The 16568-nt window shown below is 36.2% G+C and overlaps 1 protein-coding gene across 1 annotated transcript in view; it reads left to right on the forward strand.

Annotated features, from left to right (window-relative positions):
• The first annotated feature begins 12253 nt into the window (after window positions 1-12253).
• The window catches only part of LOC120623775 (nose resistant to fluoxetine protein 6-like), a 51928-nt gene continuing 47613 nt past the window's right edge, over window positions 12254-16568 (forward strand). The window contains exon 1 of the mRNA XM_039889999.1: window positions 12254-12636. Within this exon, the coding sequence (XP_039745933.1) occupies window positions 12330-12636 (307 nt within the window). The 5' untranslated portion in view covers window positions 12254-12329. The remainder of the gene's footprint in view (window positions 12637-16568) is intronic.

The following is a 16568-nucleotide window of genomic DNA, read 5'->3' on the forward strand; positions in this document are numbered from 1 at the left end:
CCGCAACCACGCCCTTCAGAGCGGAACACAGCAATACTTGGCGGATTTAATAAGCATAATAAATACTACTTCCCCAGACGAGCTCTGTCAAAAGCTCTACCACATTTCAAATATTGAATCTTATATCTTATCTGCACCTAAAATGGCCGCTTGATAATGAGCTGTAATTAATTGAAAAACGTAAATACAATTTCAAAGCATTTAACGCATTTAATACAAGGTAATATAGATCATACTTTCTAAACTGAAATAGGTTCTCGCGTTTCAGATTTCGCATTTTCTGAACGGCGGTGTTTTTTTTTTAATTATCAGTGATGGACCAAGCTGATGGCCTACCTGATTTTAAATAGAAAACCATCGCCTATAAACACTTCACAGGGAATGCAAGGAGCACGTCCTGGAACATGACGCATTGTGCTTAATTTGAAATTTATATTAAAAATTGTACCTTCTATCTTGATGCTCTATTGTACCGATTTATATTTCTGCGAATTTTATCTGTGGTGTAGAAAAAGAGTTTATTCATTCATTCATTATATCAACAAAAGCATTTATTTCTGCAGAAATAAGATATTTTTCGAATATAACAGGCCAGTTTTTCAAAATAAGTCATCATGCCCATTAATGTGGATTTAAATTTACTACGTCATTTAATTCAAATTTTGCCTCAGATGGACAGACGCACAAGTACAATTTCACCAAAGTAAACTCTAAGACCACGCTCCTCATTCTGTGATTAATCCTAACAAGTACATTTTCACACTAAAAGGGCATTTTCGAGAACATCAAAGAACAAGTAGGTTGCAATAAAACCTCATCGATTAAAATATCATTGATCAACAATTTAATACTCTCAAAACTCTCACCAGCACAACCTTTGACCTTATACATTTCTCGAAAGGAGAATACTTACTTGTATTTATGAATCAAAACCGCTTACATAAGGTCTGGGTAAGCCTGACCTTGACTCACTTACATCTCCAACAGCCGTCCATGTTTGTATACAGTTTAAAGTTCAAAGAGTGTAATTGTATGTAAGCATTGTAAAATAACGCTGGAAAAATTATCAAATTGAAGTACGTCATTATATGAATCAATTACCGGCCCACTAAAGGGCACGGGTCTAGCATAGGCAGGAGACAAAAATTATATAACATATAACGTTTCCACTTGCCAAAGAACAGTAACAGGGAATAGGAAAAAAATATTCCCGTTTATTGTTACACGTACAATATTTGAATATTCTTTCTACTTGTGCGCTAATGCTCGTGAGTTGATAAAGTTCAGAATGGATAGCATGGGCAGGAAACCATTATCTCCCCGGGGAAAGAATAAAAATGTATCTTCTCCCACAGTTTATTTATTTATTTATTTATTTATACTCTTTATTTGCACACAAATAAAAATACAGAAGAAGAATAAAAGAAAACACAGACAGAAGAAGTATACAAAAGGCGGCCTTATCGCTTTGTAGCGATCTCTTCCAGGCAACCTTAGGATAAGGAAAACAAAAGGATAACATACTGCAGGTTGTTCATATTAAAAAAAATACATACTAATAACTACAGAACGTACAGTTTATCAACTCGCAGAATAATAAACGGAGGTAAACTTCTCCTATACCATGTTCTCGTGATTTAGCAGGTGAACACTTTAATACCTTGTCAGGGGATATAATCGGGGGATATAATTTTTTCCCCTGCTAGGAGACGATCCAATTTTATTCTTTCCGCGGGGAGAAAAATGTCTCCTGCCCATCTAGCTTGGTTTTATATTATCACCTACATTTAAAATACTGTTCCGTTAAATCTTAGTGCGCTGTAGCTCATACCATTATATATAATTTGAACGAAGAAACTTTGGACACAAAGTTTCACGCAGTACCACCGCAGTTTTCTTCCGTCCAAGAGCCTCCATACTTACTGGTCTGATGTGGATTTGAGAGGTCTGGACTGTTATTAGGAATAACCGAAGCTGTTGCAACGGATTAACGAGCTCTCCAAGGAGGCGGATAACAACAATTTCATAACAGGCTGACACAGAATATGAGTATATCTCCACAGAAAACTCAAGACTTATCAATATTTGGTTGCATCTTTATCCTTTAATTTAAAACTCAAGACTCAAACTCAGACTTGAACACACAAAATCAGAGAGTCTGTAGTCGAACATGCTAAACACCAGACTATGCCAGATAAATAAATAATAAGGATTACTAGACATGTATAAATATTATTCTTGGAAGGCATTCGTGATTTTTTTGAGGTGTCAATTAAATATAGGATTTTTGTAGACCCAAGGTATCACCAGAACCAATTAGTACACGTAGACACTACAAAAGAACACGGTATATTAAATTCAAATTCCACGTTTCTTTATTCAAACACATCTATGTACTGTGAAGTGTACATGGCTGTGAAGTGTTAATTTAAATCCGCGATATGCGACATGACTATTTTCTGTTCTGCCGTATGGTGATGGCAGATCAGAAAACAGTTGTCACCAACCCTCCTCTTCTCGCAGTAGTCGACGAGGTGAATAAGAGAATATAACTGAGATCGGACGCAGCGTCCTCGGTCTTGCATTACCATCTAATGCGATCTACCCAGCATGACGATTTAGCTAAGCAGTGAACTGTTATAGGCTGTTTATCATGATGATCATCAACAGCAACATCAAGCATTTAAAGTCCCACAGCTTTCTCGAATTTTAGAGCATACGAACTGCATGATGCTTCTATAGAGGTTGCTGGGGTTTATCGAATATTATCACATGTGTGGTAGTGGCATTAACATGCTCTCCGAAGATTCATCCGTGCCTGTAGTGTATGTGATTACACTGTCTCGTGTGTTCCTGAACAATGTTACTACGTCAGTACTACCCGAGCCGCAGGCGAGAATAGACGTGTGACAGTTGGTCGTGAGCATTGCCGAGCCAGTGACTAGGGGACGCTATCAGCAGATCCTACAGTGTCCATTAGATCTTCTGCTCAGTTACTCGTTAAGCTCAATAATGTTTAAGCTTCTTCGGATATCCTCAAACCTGTACTGCGATCACTTGTGATACTCCAAATTTCCCTCTGAGCCATCTTACGACATAGTCCAAGACCACTTAACGTCACTAAAACATATTCAGCAGGTTTAAATCGTGCTGTGCTTGTGAGCGATATTGTAAAGGGGCAATTTGGAAATTAATAATTTCTGAATTCTCTCTGCTCTGGTCTGGTCTGGTCTGGTCTGGTGGTAGGCTTTGACAGTGGCTAGTTACCACACTACCGACAACGACGCAAACTGATACCGTGTAGAAATCATAGCTTTATATGTCATTGCCATACCACTAACAGGTCAGCCCACTGCCATCGTAGGCTGCAACATCACTTACATCAGGTATGATTGGCATTCAAGGGCTATCTAAATAAAAATCTGGAATAAAAATAAAGATACTACAATTATTTAGTTCGATTGATAAGAAAATAAAGTAGTCCGGAGACGTCCTGACGCTCTGGTGACGAAGTGAAACGTGCGTAGATTGTCTCTTAGAGAATTTGTACGTTGTTGCGTATTGGTACCTAGATACGTGTTGTTTGTTTCCTGCATGTGCAAAGTTGTAGGGCGTGCTATGCATGATTTGTATTGCACCATGCAGTTATATGTTTACTTACTTGCTGACGAAAGAAACCTCTTCTTCCTATCTTACAGCGCTAAATCGTAAGGTACGTTACTAATTACAGCATAACTCATTATACCGTCAATACAAACTATTTGAACTGTTTACCTTTTTTTTTTATTTAGTTTAGTTTTTAATTATTCTATATGATAAAAAAAAATATTATTATTATTACTTTAGCAGGTACTCTTCTTTTTTCTTTATTCTTGGTGATTGCAAAGGCACCAAAGGGTGGTACTTTTCTGTTGCTTCCATTACCGCCATTTCTAAAATTTTTTATATAAACTCCTTTCATCTGGGTTCTTGTTATTTTGAACTCCCACTCAAACTTATATCGACTAAAGATTTTGCATTATTTTGGCCAGTCATAACTTAGATTCCTATTTTTTTTCGTACAGTCAAATATATATATTTTGAGCTAGAATAATACATTGAAAATGGCAAGATGTGATGTTATCGATATTTCAATTTTAAATATAAGATGGTGGCTCAGTTTTAAAACGTAAGGTAAAGACACGAAGTCACATCGGCAGTCAGCGATAAAATTAATCATCACTAGGTTTTACTAGAGAACTTATTTGAGTTTAGAAAGTGAGACCAGTATTCACCCTCTACTCTCCTTCTCTCCTTCCTCACTCGTCCTTAAAGTCTTTATTATTGCTATTTCTATTAACTTTTCAGTTTTTGATTCAAGGTGCTTTGTTTAAGAAATGGTACGATGGGGTAAGAAGCAATTAAAGATTTACCAGCATTCTAGATTCGATTTTAACAACAACAGTCAGATTTACCATTATGTCCGTGTCCTCGAAGGAGGCACCCTCGGGTCGACGCCCCCTACTTCCCCCCGATGTCCGAGCCCTGGGGCTCCTTTCAATGCGAACTCTCGCGCTCGACCCACTCCCCCGGCGACGCCGTAGCAACCCCTCAAGTTGTTATCGGCAAGTGACCATCCGAAAATTGATTTATTTTAAGCGGGAATCTACAAGAGTATAGAATTTGAAACCCATACATAATACTCGAAATACTTATTTAAACACACGCTCTTGTAAGAGTATAACGAAGTGGTTTCTATAGACGGTGGTATCCAATAGACGTCTTACACTTGTTGTTCCTTTTAGGATTAATACAGCTCCTGGGTGAATTAAAATAACTTTTAGAGCCAAAGTAACGATAACAGTTTAAGCCCTTAAAATAACGACCTATTCGATAAACTCTGCGCCGGCCTTTTTTTGGTTAATTAATTCGTGCGCAATGGCTTACATTATTCTTTATTAAAATTTAAATTTATAACGCGGCTCTTTGCAAATTGAGTTTGCTCGTTGCTGGTTTTATTTTTCTCGATCTCTCTGGCCCAGTGGTGAGGACTATGGTCTTATAAGTGGGAGGTCACGGGTTCGACCCCCGTGCCCTGATTTACGTATATCGCGTCTATACCCTAATCAATGTCTATACGTGACTATATCGCTTATAGACACTGATTAGGGGTACCTTTGAGCTAAATAATATATCTATAATAATACTTCACAGGCTATATATACTTATCTGTGAAACCAAAAACCTAATAGTGTTGAAAAAGGATGTTCCATTAACTATAGGTGTATTACATAAAGGTGAAATTATAAGGACATACACAGTTTTCGGTATCGATCTATACCGCAGCTTTCACAGGTTAGGATTTATACGTATACGTCACTTTCTGAGTATGTAACAACTTATCTATTGATTTCTCAGTCCATTTTCCAGTGAGCACGATCCAAATAGTTAGTTAAGATAACAGTGTACGAAGTAACTTTTGATTCCGTATTAAGAAGCACATTTAAAGTTGTTATTACGCGTTTTATTGCAGAGCGAGTTTTGCGTTACGCTCATGACGATTGTTGGTTCGGACACTTCAACCTACCTACCTAACCTAACCTAACTGTTTGAGTAAACCATTGTCATAGTTTTACTGAAAGAAACCAGATTAACTCATAACATCAAATGCAAAATTAAAATCATGTGACTCTTGTCACTTCATCAGGTACACGTCGCGTAGCGTAGGTAATATGCGAGTGTCGGTCTTTTATCTTCAATAGGGTTGTCATTGTATGGAAAAATAAATATGCTTCTTTTGATTAATTATTTTTACAGGGTTATTCCTTATAAAATATCCTTGCATATCCTTCAATATTATTTCGTGATTCTGTTACACGTTGTATGGACCATCGGTTTACCTGACCGATTTCGCATCGGTGGTTAATCTCCAGAAACATTTTTACAACTACGCTGGAGATAATATAGTGCACAAGTGTGTGCACAAACACCGGTGCACTCTCTTTTCCCTTACTCTCATAGTCCGATGAGACAGAAGATCCAATACGACCGGAAAGATATCAAGCAAGGAAACGACAGCTTAACGTGTTCTCAGAGGCACCGGGGAATTACCGCCAATTTTCAAAATCCGGGCTGCTACTAAGAGCTTCTTAATAGACAAACCCAAGACTTACTGGCCTGACCTGGGATCGTTCCCGGGTCAGGCCAGTAACCCAGAACCACGTAATCTGCAGTCGAACATGATCACCACTAGACCAATTAGTACATATAGATATCCGGGTATAGTAAAAGGGGGAAACTAAAACTGCTAAAACTAGTTTTAAAGGTTTAAGTGTGTTTATTTGACATTTAAACTTAGAATTGTGATATAATAACTAATACAATGATTTAATATAACACTATAAATCTCAGAACATTATTTTGTATAATTGATAACGATTAAGATTATTATCAATGTAATTTCATGTTTAAATTTTGCATGTTTATGTAGATATAACTTTATATCCTAAATACCAATAACTAACTCATATTTAGCTAAATTTATATTTCATTTCATTTCATTTAATAAGCTTAACTACGACGATACCCCTAAACACAAACCATAATTAAAATAGAGTTTCTACTTGATAAATTTAATAATAATAACCTTTATTATTAAGTATCTAAATACTTGGACCTTGCTCACGAAATTACCGCCATGTGGAAAGTTGAGTCGACCGTTATTGTCCCGATCGGCGTTTCAGTCAATGGTCTTCTCACGAAAAGCTTCGACCAACATATTAAGAAGCTTTCGCTTGATTGTTGGATCAAGGGTCGGATTCAGAAGGCAGTAGTCCTTGAAACAGCGCGTATTGTAAGGATGTTCCTCACTCTGGAGCCCTGACCGCCGGTTGCTTGGGCATTCAAAAGCCCCGCAAGCGGAGGGTGGATGTTTTTTTTATAGCGTTTTTTATTTTTTAAGCATTGTTAATGAAAAAGAATAAATGATAGAAGTACAAAAATAACCTTTATTAAACATCTTACAAAATATATATTGAAGGTTACAAAAATAATAATATGAAAGTTATCCTAATCTGAAGTTACTAAGGAGTTCGAAGAGGCGAGAAATAAATTACGCGGAGATGCAGAGCGTCTTACGAAGGTAAATTTGGTGCGCCAAATGTTGGAGAGTACAGATGGGTAGAGTAGGGGTGCAACAATGCTTCAGAACATTATGCGAAAACCAGTATAGGACTAATGAGATCGGCAAAAGGCAGACGAAGTCTGATCAGACAGCCGACTTCCTGAAGACAAGCGTATTGCGGTTCCGGGTACCACATCACGTCGTCTAAAACTCCGTTGCGCGGATATTGAAAGACAAATGGGGAAAAAATAGCGAAGCCATCCTGTAGAAGCTGTTTGCTTTTCCGGGATAAAAAGAAGTCTATGAGCTATGCCAGACTATATTGTAGGTATCTCTGCCAAATTTTAGCCAAATCGGTTCATTCGTAGTGGCGTTTAATAAAAAATTTCATCCCATATCCCGGAGGAAACTTATTGTTTATCGGGATAAAAAGTATCCTGTATGTTGACCCGGGATATCAGCTACCACTGTACCAAATTTTATTTAAATCCATTCTGTAGTTTTCACGTGATGCCCGGACAGACAGACAGACAAAAATTAATAAAAATCTGTTTTGGACTCAGTATCGATTATAAAGCTTCCCCCGGTCAAAATTTTCAAAATATATTAAATGTACAGAAATCTTCCAGTTACAGTTTTATTATAAGTATCTTCTTCCATGTAAAACGCTGCCTCTCTTTCTTTCTTTTATCTTGTCTGGGACACCATTCGGTTATATCCTTAGCCCATTTTTCTTTGTTGCTCCTCTGGAAGGCTTTGGCCGTGGCTAGTTACCACCCTACCGACAAAGACGTGCCGCTAAGCGATTTAGTGTTTAGGTTCGATGTCGCGTAGAAACCGATTACCCTGACAGGTTAGCCCGCTGCCATATTAGACTGCATAGTCACTTACCACCAGGTGAGACTGCCGTGAAGGGCTAACTTGTAGTGGAATAAAAAAATCAACGCGATAATTATAGCCAACCCCTAAATAAAATTGCCATGCCCTCCATCTTTTTGTAAGTGTGTTTATTCACTGTCCCATAGATTATTTGGGTTCAATAGACCACATATATAGTGCATTGTTATGTCTACAACGTATCCACGGGTAAGATATTATTTCCAAGTGTATTTATAGTCTCATACTTCAGTCCATTAGCGAGAGACTTTTGCTAACTTGGAAGCGAGTTTAGCTGGTTTGCCAGACGATACAAGTACGCTAGGCAAGTTTAAGTGTATTTCAGATTGTTAATATAATAAAACGATGCACCAACACTTGCCAACATCTTTAGCATGTTGGATACACCGGTTTTCATCTTAAAAGGTTAAGGTCAGTATTATTTTGACGTTTTATATAAACTCTTACTCAGAACAAAGTAGTAGAAGAAGCGGTATTTCTGAAAGAGAGAAGAGTAAAGAAAATAAATGCAATATGTGAGAATGGAACGACACAAGAAGGAGAAGAGAATTGAACGCTGGTTCTGTCAGAATTTTCATATAACCTCAGAGCGTGTATAAAATTATGAATTTAAATTTAGAACCAAACATTTCGAATCACAAAAGATTGTATTGACCCCCCACGCAAAAACGACGGGTTTTTATAAGTTTGACGGGGCTGTGTGTGGCATCGTAACTTCCGAACGGATAAACCGATTTTGATTTTGTTTTATTCGTTTGAAAGGTGTATTCATTCGTAGGAGTTTTAATATGGAACTCAATGTTGCCTAGCAGAAATCGCTACTAAGCGATAAGGCCGCCTTTTGTATTCTACTTCGCTCTTTGCTTCTTTCCATTCTCTTCGCTAATTTCTATTCTTCTATTTATTTTCCTTACTTTATACAGTACAGCACCCGTTAAAAGAAAATGAATGGTGACATTCTCATATGCCGTCACCACACGGCATCTATACATATAGGTACAGAAATTTATAACAATATATTATTCGTCTTGATTCGAAGTCGTTGGGTTTATATCCTTCATCATTACCGATTTGTATAGGTAATATTACCTATATATATCGCTAACATAAAGCCCGGGATCTAGGGCGCCCAAATCACGATTAAAAAATAAAAAACTTAGGATACAGAAGCCCGGTTGACTCACACTCGCATTATATGCATATTTGAGATTTCAAGTAATTTATCTAAAACGCTGAAGACAGGGACGCCACTGTCTAGTTGCTGCCCCGGTACGAACAAATCATATATCCCTGGTAACACTACGTAGTACGTATTAATATAAGTGCGTGAAAATAAAGGCTCCAGCTTCGAGTACCCGAGTAGTCATTTTAATTCCAGAACCCTAGCTCGAAACAATAATATACTTGAGATTGCATTCAAACGCATGACAAAAAGTCAGTTAAAGAATTCACCCGCTTAATGATTCGATCATTAACCATGCAACGCACAGTTCCCACATCAGCACTCTATGAATGAAATACGATGTGATGCAATTTAATACCATACATTATTACAAACGTCTGCAATTAGCGTTTATATGAAGAAAATTGCTATTTTCAGTAAAACATTCATAAAAAAACCAAATGAACTAATTTGGGCAGGAATGCTCTAAATCGTCTAAGTCGTGTCTATAATGATTTTGCTTTCGCAAATAGCAATATTGATCTATTATGTCAAAGGCCGAATGGTTTTAAACGTGCTATTATTTCTGCTTTGTCAAGCAATCCGGACTGCACTTTTGGATTATAATTTTTAGTTTTATTTTTTTAGTTTTCTTATTGTAATATTGCTTTTTTTTACTTCCTGTATTTTTATTCTAGTTTGTAGTGTTAATATGGGTAATGTTGTGTGCACCTTTAAGTGGCTAGTCCCCTGGCTAGTGGCTAGTAGCTGGTAGTCCCTAGTGGGTACCCTGTGCATACCTCTATGCACGCCACTGCTAGTCACACTGATTAGAAACAAAATATTTGTAATTTTCCATAATTATGTATTGTAAACAAGCTGTCGGTGTTCCTTTAACAAATACATAATAATAAAATAAAATTTAAACTGCCTATTTCATAATACTCAGTTTAGTTTTTTTGGCTACAGGTTAGCCCTCGACTGCAATCTCACCTGTACTGACTGTGCAAAATGATTTTACACAGTTTGTCAAATCTAAATCCCCAGAGTTCTGTCGTAAAGGTATAAATGAACTTCAGTTCAGGCAGCAAAGTATGGATAATGACGGTAAATATTATTAGGATTGCTATCCCCAGCAGCACGCACTCAGGTTTTATCTAATCATTTTATGCATACTGTGCCAAAAAATCCGAGCGTGCTGTGGTCGGTGACTGCCGAGTAGCATTCTGATCTTTACGGACTATAGCGGGGCACATAAGGCGCGTGGGTGAAGTTTGATTTTTTATTTGCTTTATACCCCCTCTTAACTGATAATGCAGTTTAATATAGTACGGGCTAACCTGTTAGAGCTATGGCAGTTACATTAGACCCTAATCGGTTTCTACGCGACATCGTACCGGAACGCTACATCGCTTACGCACGTCTTTGTCGGTAGTATGGTAACTAGTCACGGCTGATGTCTCAAACTAGACCAGGGGATCCCTTCCGGGGATCGAACCCGGGGTCTCCCACTTAAAACCACAGCGCTCACCTGCGCCAGGCAGGTCGTCAAAGGCATAGCTTAAAAACCGGAAAACCTACAAATATGATAGGTACTTATACCTCACAACAGACAAAAGGTCAGATAATTAGAAAACAATAAATTTAAATTGCTTTAAAGTCCAAAGGAGTTGGTTACCATCAAAACTACAGGTGAAGCGTATAAAAACGGACGAAGATTACGGGAAACAACTAGTTTATGTATAGTAGGTACTTAATATAGTATATATTAATCGTAGTAATTAGTGAACAGTGTGATTGCTCGCATTGTTAAATTGATATTAAATTATTGTGATGATCGACACGCTGTGACCCCATTAATTTGTTATCCTGACACGGATAAAATTTATAAAAAAAACCTCGTGAGAAACGGCACGTAGAACCTATTCGTGTTACATAACAAGTTATCATATTGTTATATAGATATAGATTATTGTTATATATTGAAGATGTGATAGCCTAATGGGTAAGACTTCAACTTCGCTTTCGGTAGGGCTAGTCAGAATCCCAGCACTTCTAACTTTTCTAAGTTAAGTGCGTTTTAAGCAATAAAGCTACCTGAAAGTTCTCCATAATGTTTTAAAAGGTGTGTGGAGTCCACCAATCTACTCTGGCATCGTGGTGGACTACAGCCCTATAAGCTCATGTGGGGGGAAACCCTGTAGTGGGCCGGTAATAGGTTGATATGTTGAAGATGATCATGAAAACTAAGTAAACTTACTAACTTAATTTAATTAGTTTCCAACAGATCATTTTTTAAACGATTAACAATTAATATGGAAGTTTAACAAAAAGGATCTTACCTAACATCATTATCATCGCTGCAGCCTTTTAAAGTCACAGGCACAGGCGTTTAGAGCTACAGACCCACTACGCACTACGCTACAGATCCAATAAAAAAAAATTCAACAGAAAAACACATTACCTTACAATTTATGAGATGACCCGGGATTCGAGCCCTGGTCCTCGTGATCCGTAGTTAAACATCGTAACGACTAGGCCAATGGGGACTTAATTCAAGGCTAATTTTAATTATTCAGAAAAAAAAATCATTATTAAAAAAGGGCGGTTCTAAATTTGTTTGCTTTTTCTAAACCTACGACCTCAAAATCAATTTAAAACGGTAATTAATCTATAATTATAAAAAGTTACTGCTAGGTACTCGTTAAATCTGTAAAGTATAGCGCTATTTTTAGACCTATCAATTTTGTATAGCTTAGAGAATTGTCTACTACAGATTTATTGGCACCAGTGTTAAATTAAATATTGGATAATGTGATTACAAACTCAACGAAACAAAATCAGTAGTAGTTACAAAAAGTAAGGTTACACCAAAAATGTATTCGATATTTTGGCATTGTTATCTCAGAAGCACCAGACTTAATTTGAACTATTTTCGGTTTCAACGTATTAACATTTTTACCATACCAATTTATATTATACCCAAGGATTTTTTTCGTAAATAAGTAGGTAGGTTTTTAAAAAAGACCAAAATTACCCAACCCATTGTGTCGCAGCGATGTATCGGACAGATGTCAGTGCCATAGGGTTATTGTTCAAGTGCGATGCTGATGTTTATACGTGTTAATACTAAGTTGGCGCTTACGAGGCATCATTGCTGTTGCAAACATGGCTACGCGCGCCGGCGTGCTCGTATGCTTAACCGGGCTTCTGTGTTGCGCTTGCGCAGCTCGCGAGTGTATCGAACTTACGATCGATGACAATATCCTTGCGGACTCCATTTTCAATGGGACAATATTGAAAGTTACCGCGAAAAATGAGAGTTACGATGAAAGTGCTAGGTTCAACGTTTTGGGACTATGGGACAAGTTTCCGAGGATCATGGTGCCGGTCAATGGGACCAGTGAACAGTGTCGGAGGGATAGTCGGCTGTTTTTGGATAGCCTTGATCAGCTGGAGTTATGGGCGTTACGAAGTAAATATCTTTTCTTTTATTTAGGATAATTGACAGATGGCGTAAAAGTTATGAATTTATACAGGTTTAGTTGTTTGATTGATTTGTCCTATACTATAAATTTGTTAAATAATTACCAACTAATAAAATTGTCTAGAACCGTTAAAAACAATGTCGCGTAAATGAACAAACTACTGAAACACTAATTTCACTTTAGAAGTAATTAGGGCATTAATTGAAGGATTACATATTTTGTTACCTCCCGTTAAAAACACTAGGTCGTCGAAAACTCTTATGTTATGTTTTTTAAATTCGTTTGGTCGCCTACCTTTAAAATTAGCAAAGTGTTCCAATGCGTTGTTTAAACACTGCACTTACAATATAATTACAGATTTATTTTTACATAAAATTAACTCCGACTGACATAATTTATAAAATAAATAGTTACTAATTGAACCGTTGTAAAAATACCCTATTTTTATTTGCCCTTCTAACGAATGATTAAATCATTTGTTATTCGTTCACGAATTGAAAAGTATCACTCTGGTATAGCCCTCACAAAATCTGTAAAACTCCCAAGATGCGTATTAAATATGCGGAGTTACCAAGACAATTATATTTTAAATTGTTACGGTGTTTTCATACATTTTCAATTTAATTCAATTCTCGCTTTTATGGCGTGTTGCTGTACCAAATAAGTACATTTTACTACATACATTTTAATAACCATGAATACTTCAATTACTTCAATGTCCAATTTTGTTTTTCGATTACTTTGGGATAGGCAAAGGTCGACAGTCGTACAGCCTATTCAGTCGTATACTCACATTTATCTTAGAATACGTAAAATTTCTTAAAGCATAGGTTTTTTTACTACAAGTTAACCATTAACTGCAATCTCATCTTCTAGTAAGTGATAATGCAGTCTATGATGGAAGCGGGATAACCTGTTGGGGCAAATAGCCCTGCAAATATTTGTTTCTACAGGACGTCGTCATCATACCGATACGCTAAATTGTTTGGTTGTACATAGTATAATGAAAACCGAAATAATACTTTACAGACTTTAGAGGTGCATTATAAACTGTCTCTGAGACTAATCTATGAAACTGAAAACCTAATAGTTTATCAATAAACCACTACCATAGTCTTTACTGAGAGAAATCAGATACAAATAATGTGTCATTAGTAAAATACATGTAATTTTGTTGGTAGTCCTAGTATAAATAAATAAATAAAATAAATGGAAATAACCCTAACATCATATGCAAAATTAAAACCATGTGACTACTGTCACTTTATAAGGTACGCGTAGCGTAGGTACTATGCGCGTGATGGTCTTTTTTTTCAATAAAGTTGTCATATGTAAACACTTCGAATGTTTTGAATTCGTTTGAACGGAAAAATAAGTATGCTTCTTTTGATTTAATATTTTTTCAAGGGTGATTGCTTATGAAATATACTTATGTATCCTTCAATATTATTTCATAATTCTGTTTAACGTAAAATTTTCAAAATGTCATAAGATAAATAGCTTTTATTTATTCTTTTAAATAATTGTTTTATAAATATAACCTAAAATAAACTTTTTAAAGCTAAATAAAATCAAAAACGTCTTCGAAACTACACATAGGGAAGACACTGTCTCTAGTTACACGTTGTATAATATACAAAACCCTATACCAAGTTCAATGAATTATAATATAATAATAATAATAATAATTGGAAACATTTGGTGTTGTCCTTTAATTAGTTCCATCCAACATCGCCGAAAAATTACCCATTATATACTATATTTCAACTTAAAAATAATCATTCAAATGCTCAGATTAGACATACATTTGTTTTTTATCGTAAACAGTATATTTTGAACCATAATTTTTTATGCTGGTACATAACTCGTTTTTGTTTTTTTAAACCAATTAAGTACCTATCTTCTATTTTTACGCTTGTGCCATCAAACTTTTTTAAAAACAAACCTTCAGTACGTACCTTCATACCTACCTGTTTGCCGGCCGGTTTCGAATTCCAAGGGAATTAATAATATATCTTGCGTTATAACAATAGCCATAATAAAAATACGTTCGTCATAAGATTTAGATTTTCCTTGAAATCTTCCATTTTAATTTATCTATATCAGATTTTTTTTAAATCATTTAACTCAATTATCTTTAATTCTTATTATTATTTTTTTTTTTATTTTGAATCGCATAAACCTGTGGATGATCCTTTAAATCTCATATTTTTTAAATCTCAACCGCCAAATTCCGTGCTTGGTTACACGAGGTCGCTGGCTCGAATTCCGAATAATAAATAGGTGGGCAAGAATCGGATTAAAGCTTACTCAAAAAATTGTAATACCAGAATTAAGACCAGGGTTGTCAAATCATATACTTGGGAGAGCTATTTAAGCCAAGTCCTGGCTATTATAATTATTTGAATCCCACCAAACCGTGTTGGAGCAGTAGAGGTTTAAAGATCCTACGTAGACGGCCAATGTCTATGTGATGAACATGAATGTTTTTCATTGTCTTTATCAGTATATAATAATAATAATAATATCTTATTACAGAAAAACGTCTACATTTGTATACGTTTTTCTTATTATTATTGTATTATGAAGAGATAGATTCGTGTGAAACCCTGTCTCCTGCGGTAGTTTAAACTATGTTACAGGAGGCAGTGTCTTCCCTATATCTATGGTCTTGATAACAAACGTTTGACAAATTAACAGACGGGATAGAATAAATAAAAAAAGAATGATATAAATTCTTGAGGCGTGGGTGTGCGCGTGTATGTATGTGTGTGTGTGCGCGTGTGTTTGTGGGTAAATTATGTTTGTAAAATAGGTAAATATTTATCAGTTATCTTAGTACCCATATCACAAGTTTCACTTACTTTGGCGATAGATGGCGATGTGTGTACTGTCGTAATATATTTATTATTATTATGTGCGAGGAGGCCTGTGTAAAGTCGTACTGGATTAATAAGCTGGACCATGATGAGTTGTATATGCCTGTATCTACTCTCGTATCGTAAAATTCGACTTCAAAGCGAGTTTATGTTGATTACTGACATACTTTTCAAACACTTGTAAGTAACATATTAAATCAATGCATGTCCCAAACGAACTTTAAAATATAATCATATACCTAAAACACTTTTCCTTTAATAAAACTGATAATAGGTTTTTTTTTTTTAATTACGATACAGCTAATCAAAAAAGTTAATGTCACCAAAGAGATTCCATAATTTGTAGTTTAAAGAAACGCTTATTCGCGGGGCACGTTATTTAAATTATAAAAAAAAAAATTACCGACATGATGACTAATTTTGATTCAATTAATTAAATATCTTATTTTCTCATAAAAAGAGCTATCTGCCAATTATCTTTGTTCATAGCTAAAGAATAATAATATTAGTATTTGGTTACACAAAACTGAGCATATAGTTTGAAATTAATTAAAACTTGTTAAACGCAAACAACAAATGCAGATAGAATAAGTGCCGTGCGGCTTTTCACGTGTCATGGCGGATCGCTAGATTTTGCAGTTTTATATTACCAAATACTTACCTGGGGCAGTTAACAAAGACTCTAATCTGTCTATAATATATTATTAGAGAACACAAACACATCTTTATATATATTATATTTCTTGTGTGCGTGTGTATGTCACTGAACTCCTCCTAAACGGCCGGACCGATTTGAATGAATTTTTCGGGATGCGTTTGGGTGCGTGTGGGTCATCTCCAAGCGGCCAATCGGCCGGTCGGGGGTACGGGCCTCCAGGCAACGCCTCCTTACCCGGGTCATATTCACAGGGCAGCTATGCTGCCCTGGTATTTGTTGTTTTAGCCCCTGTCTAGGGGCTAGGGCCCGCCATCATTGGCTTTGGGCCTGTTGGTTTGTCGTGTCCGTGAAATGTCAGCGTCACTGTCAGCGTAGTCGTCGT

This window comes from Pararge aegeria, chromosome 5, assembly GCF_905163445.1.
Source record: "Pararge aegeria chromosome 5, ilParAegt1.1, whole genome shotgun sequence".
NCBI classification, from domain to species: domain Eukaryota; kingdom Metazoa; phylum Arthropoda; class Insecta; order Lepidoptera; family Nymphalidae; genus Pararge; species Pararge aegeria.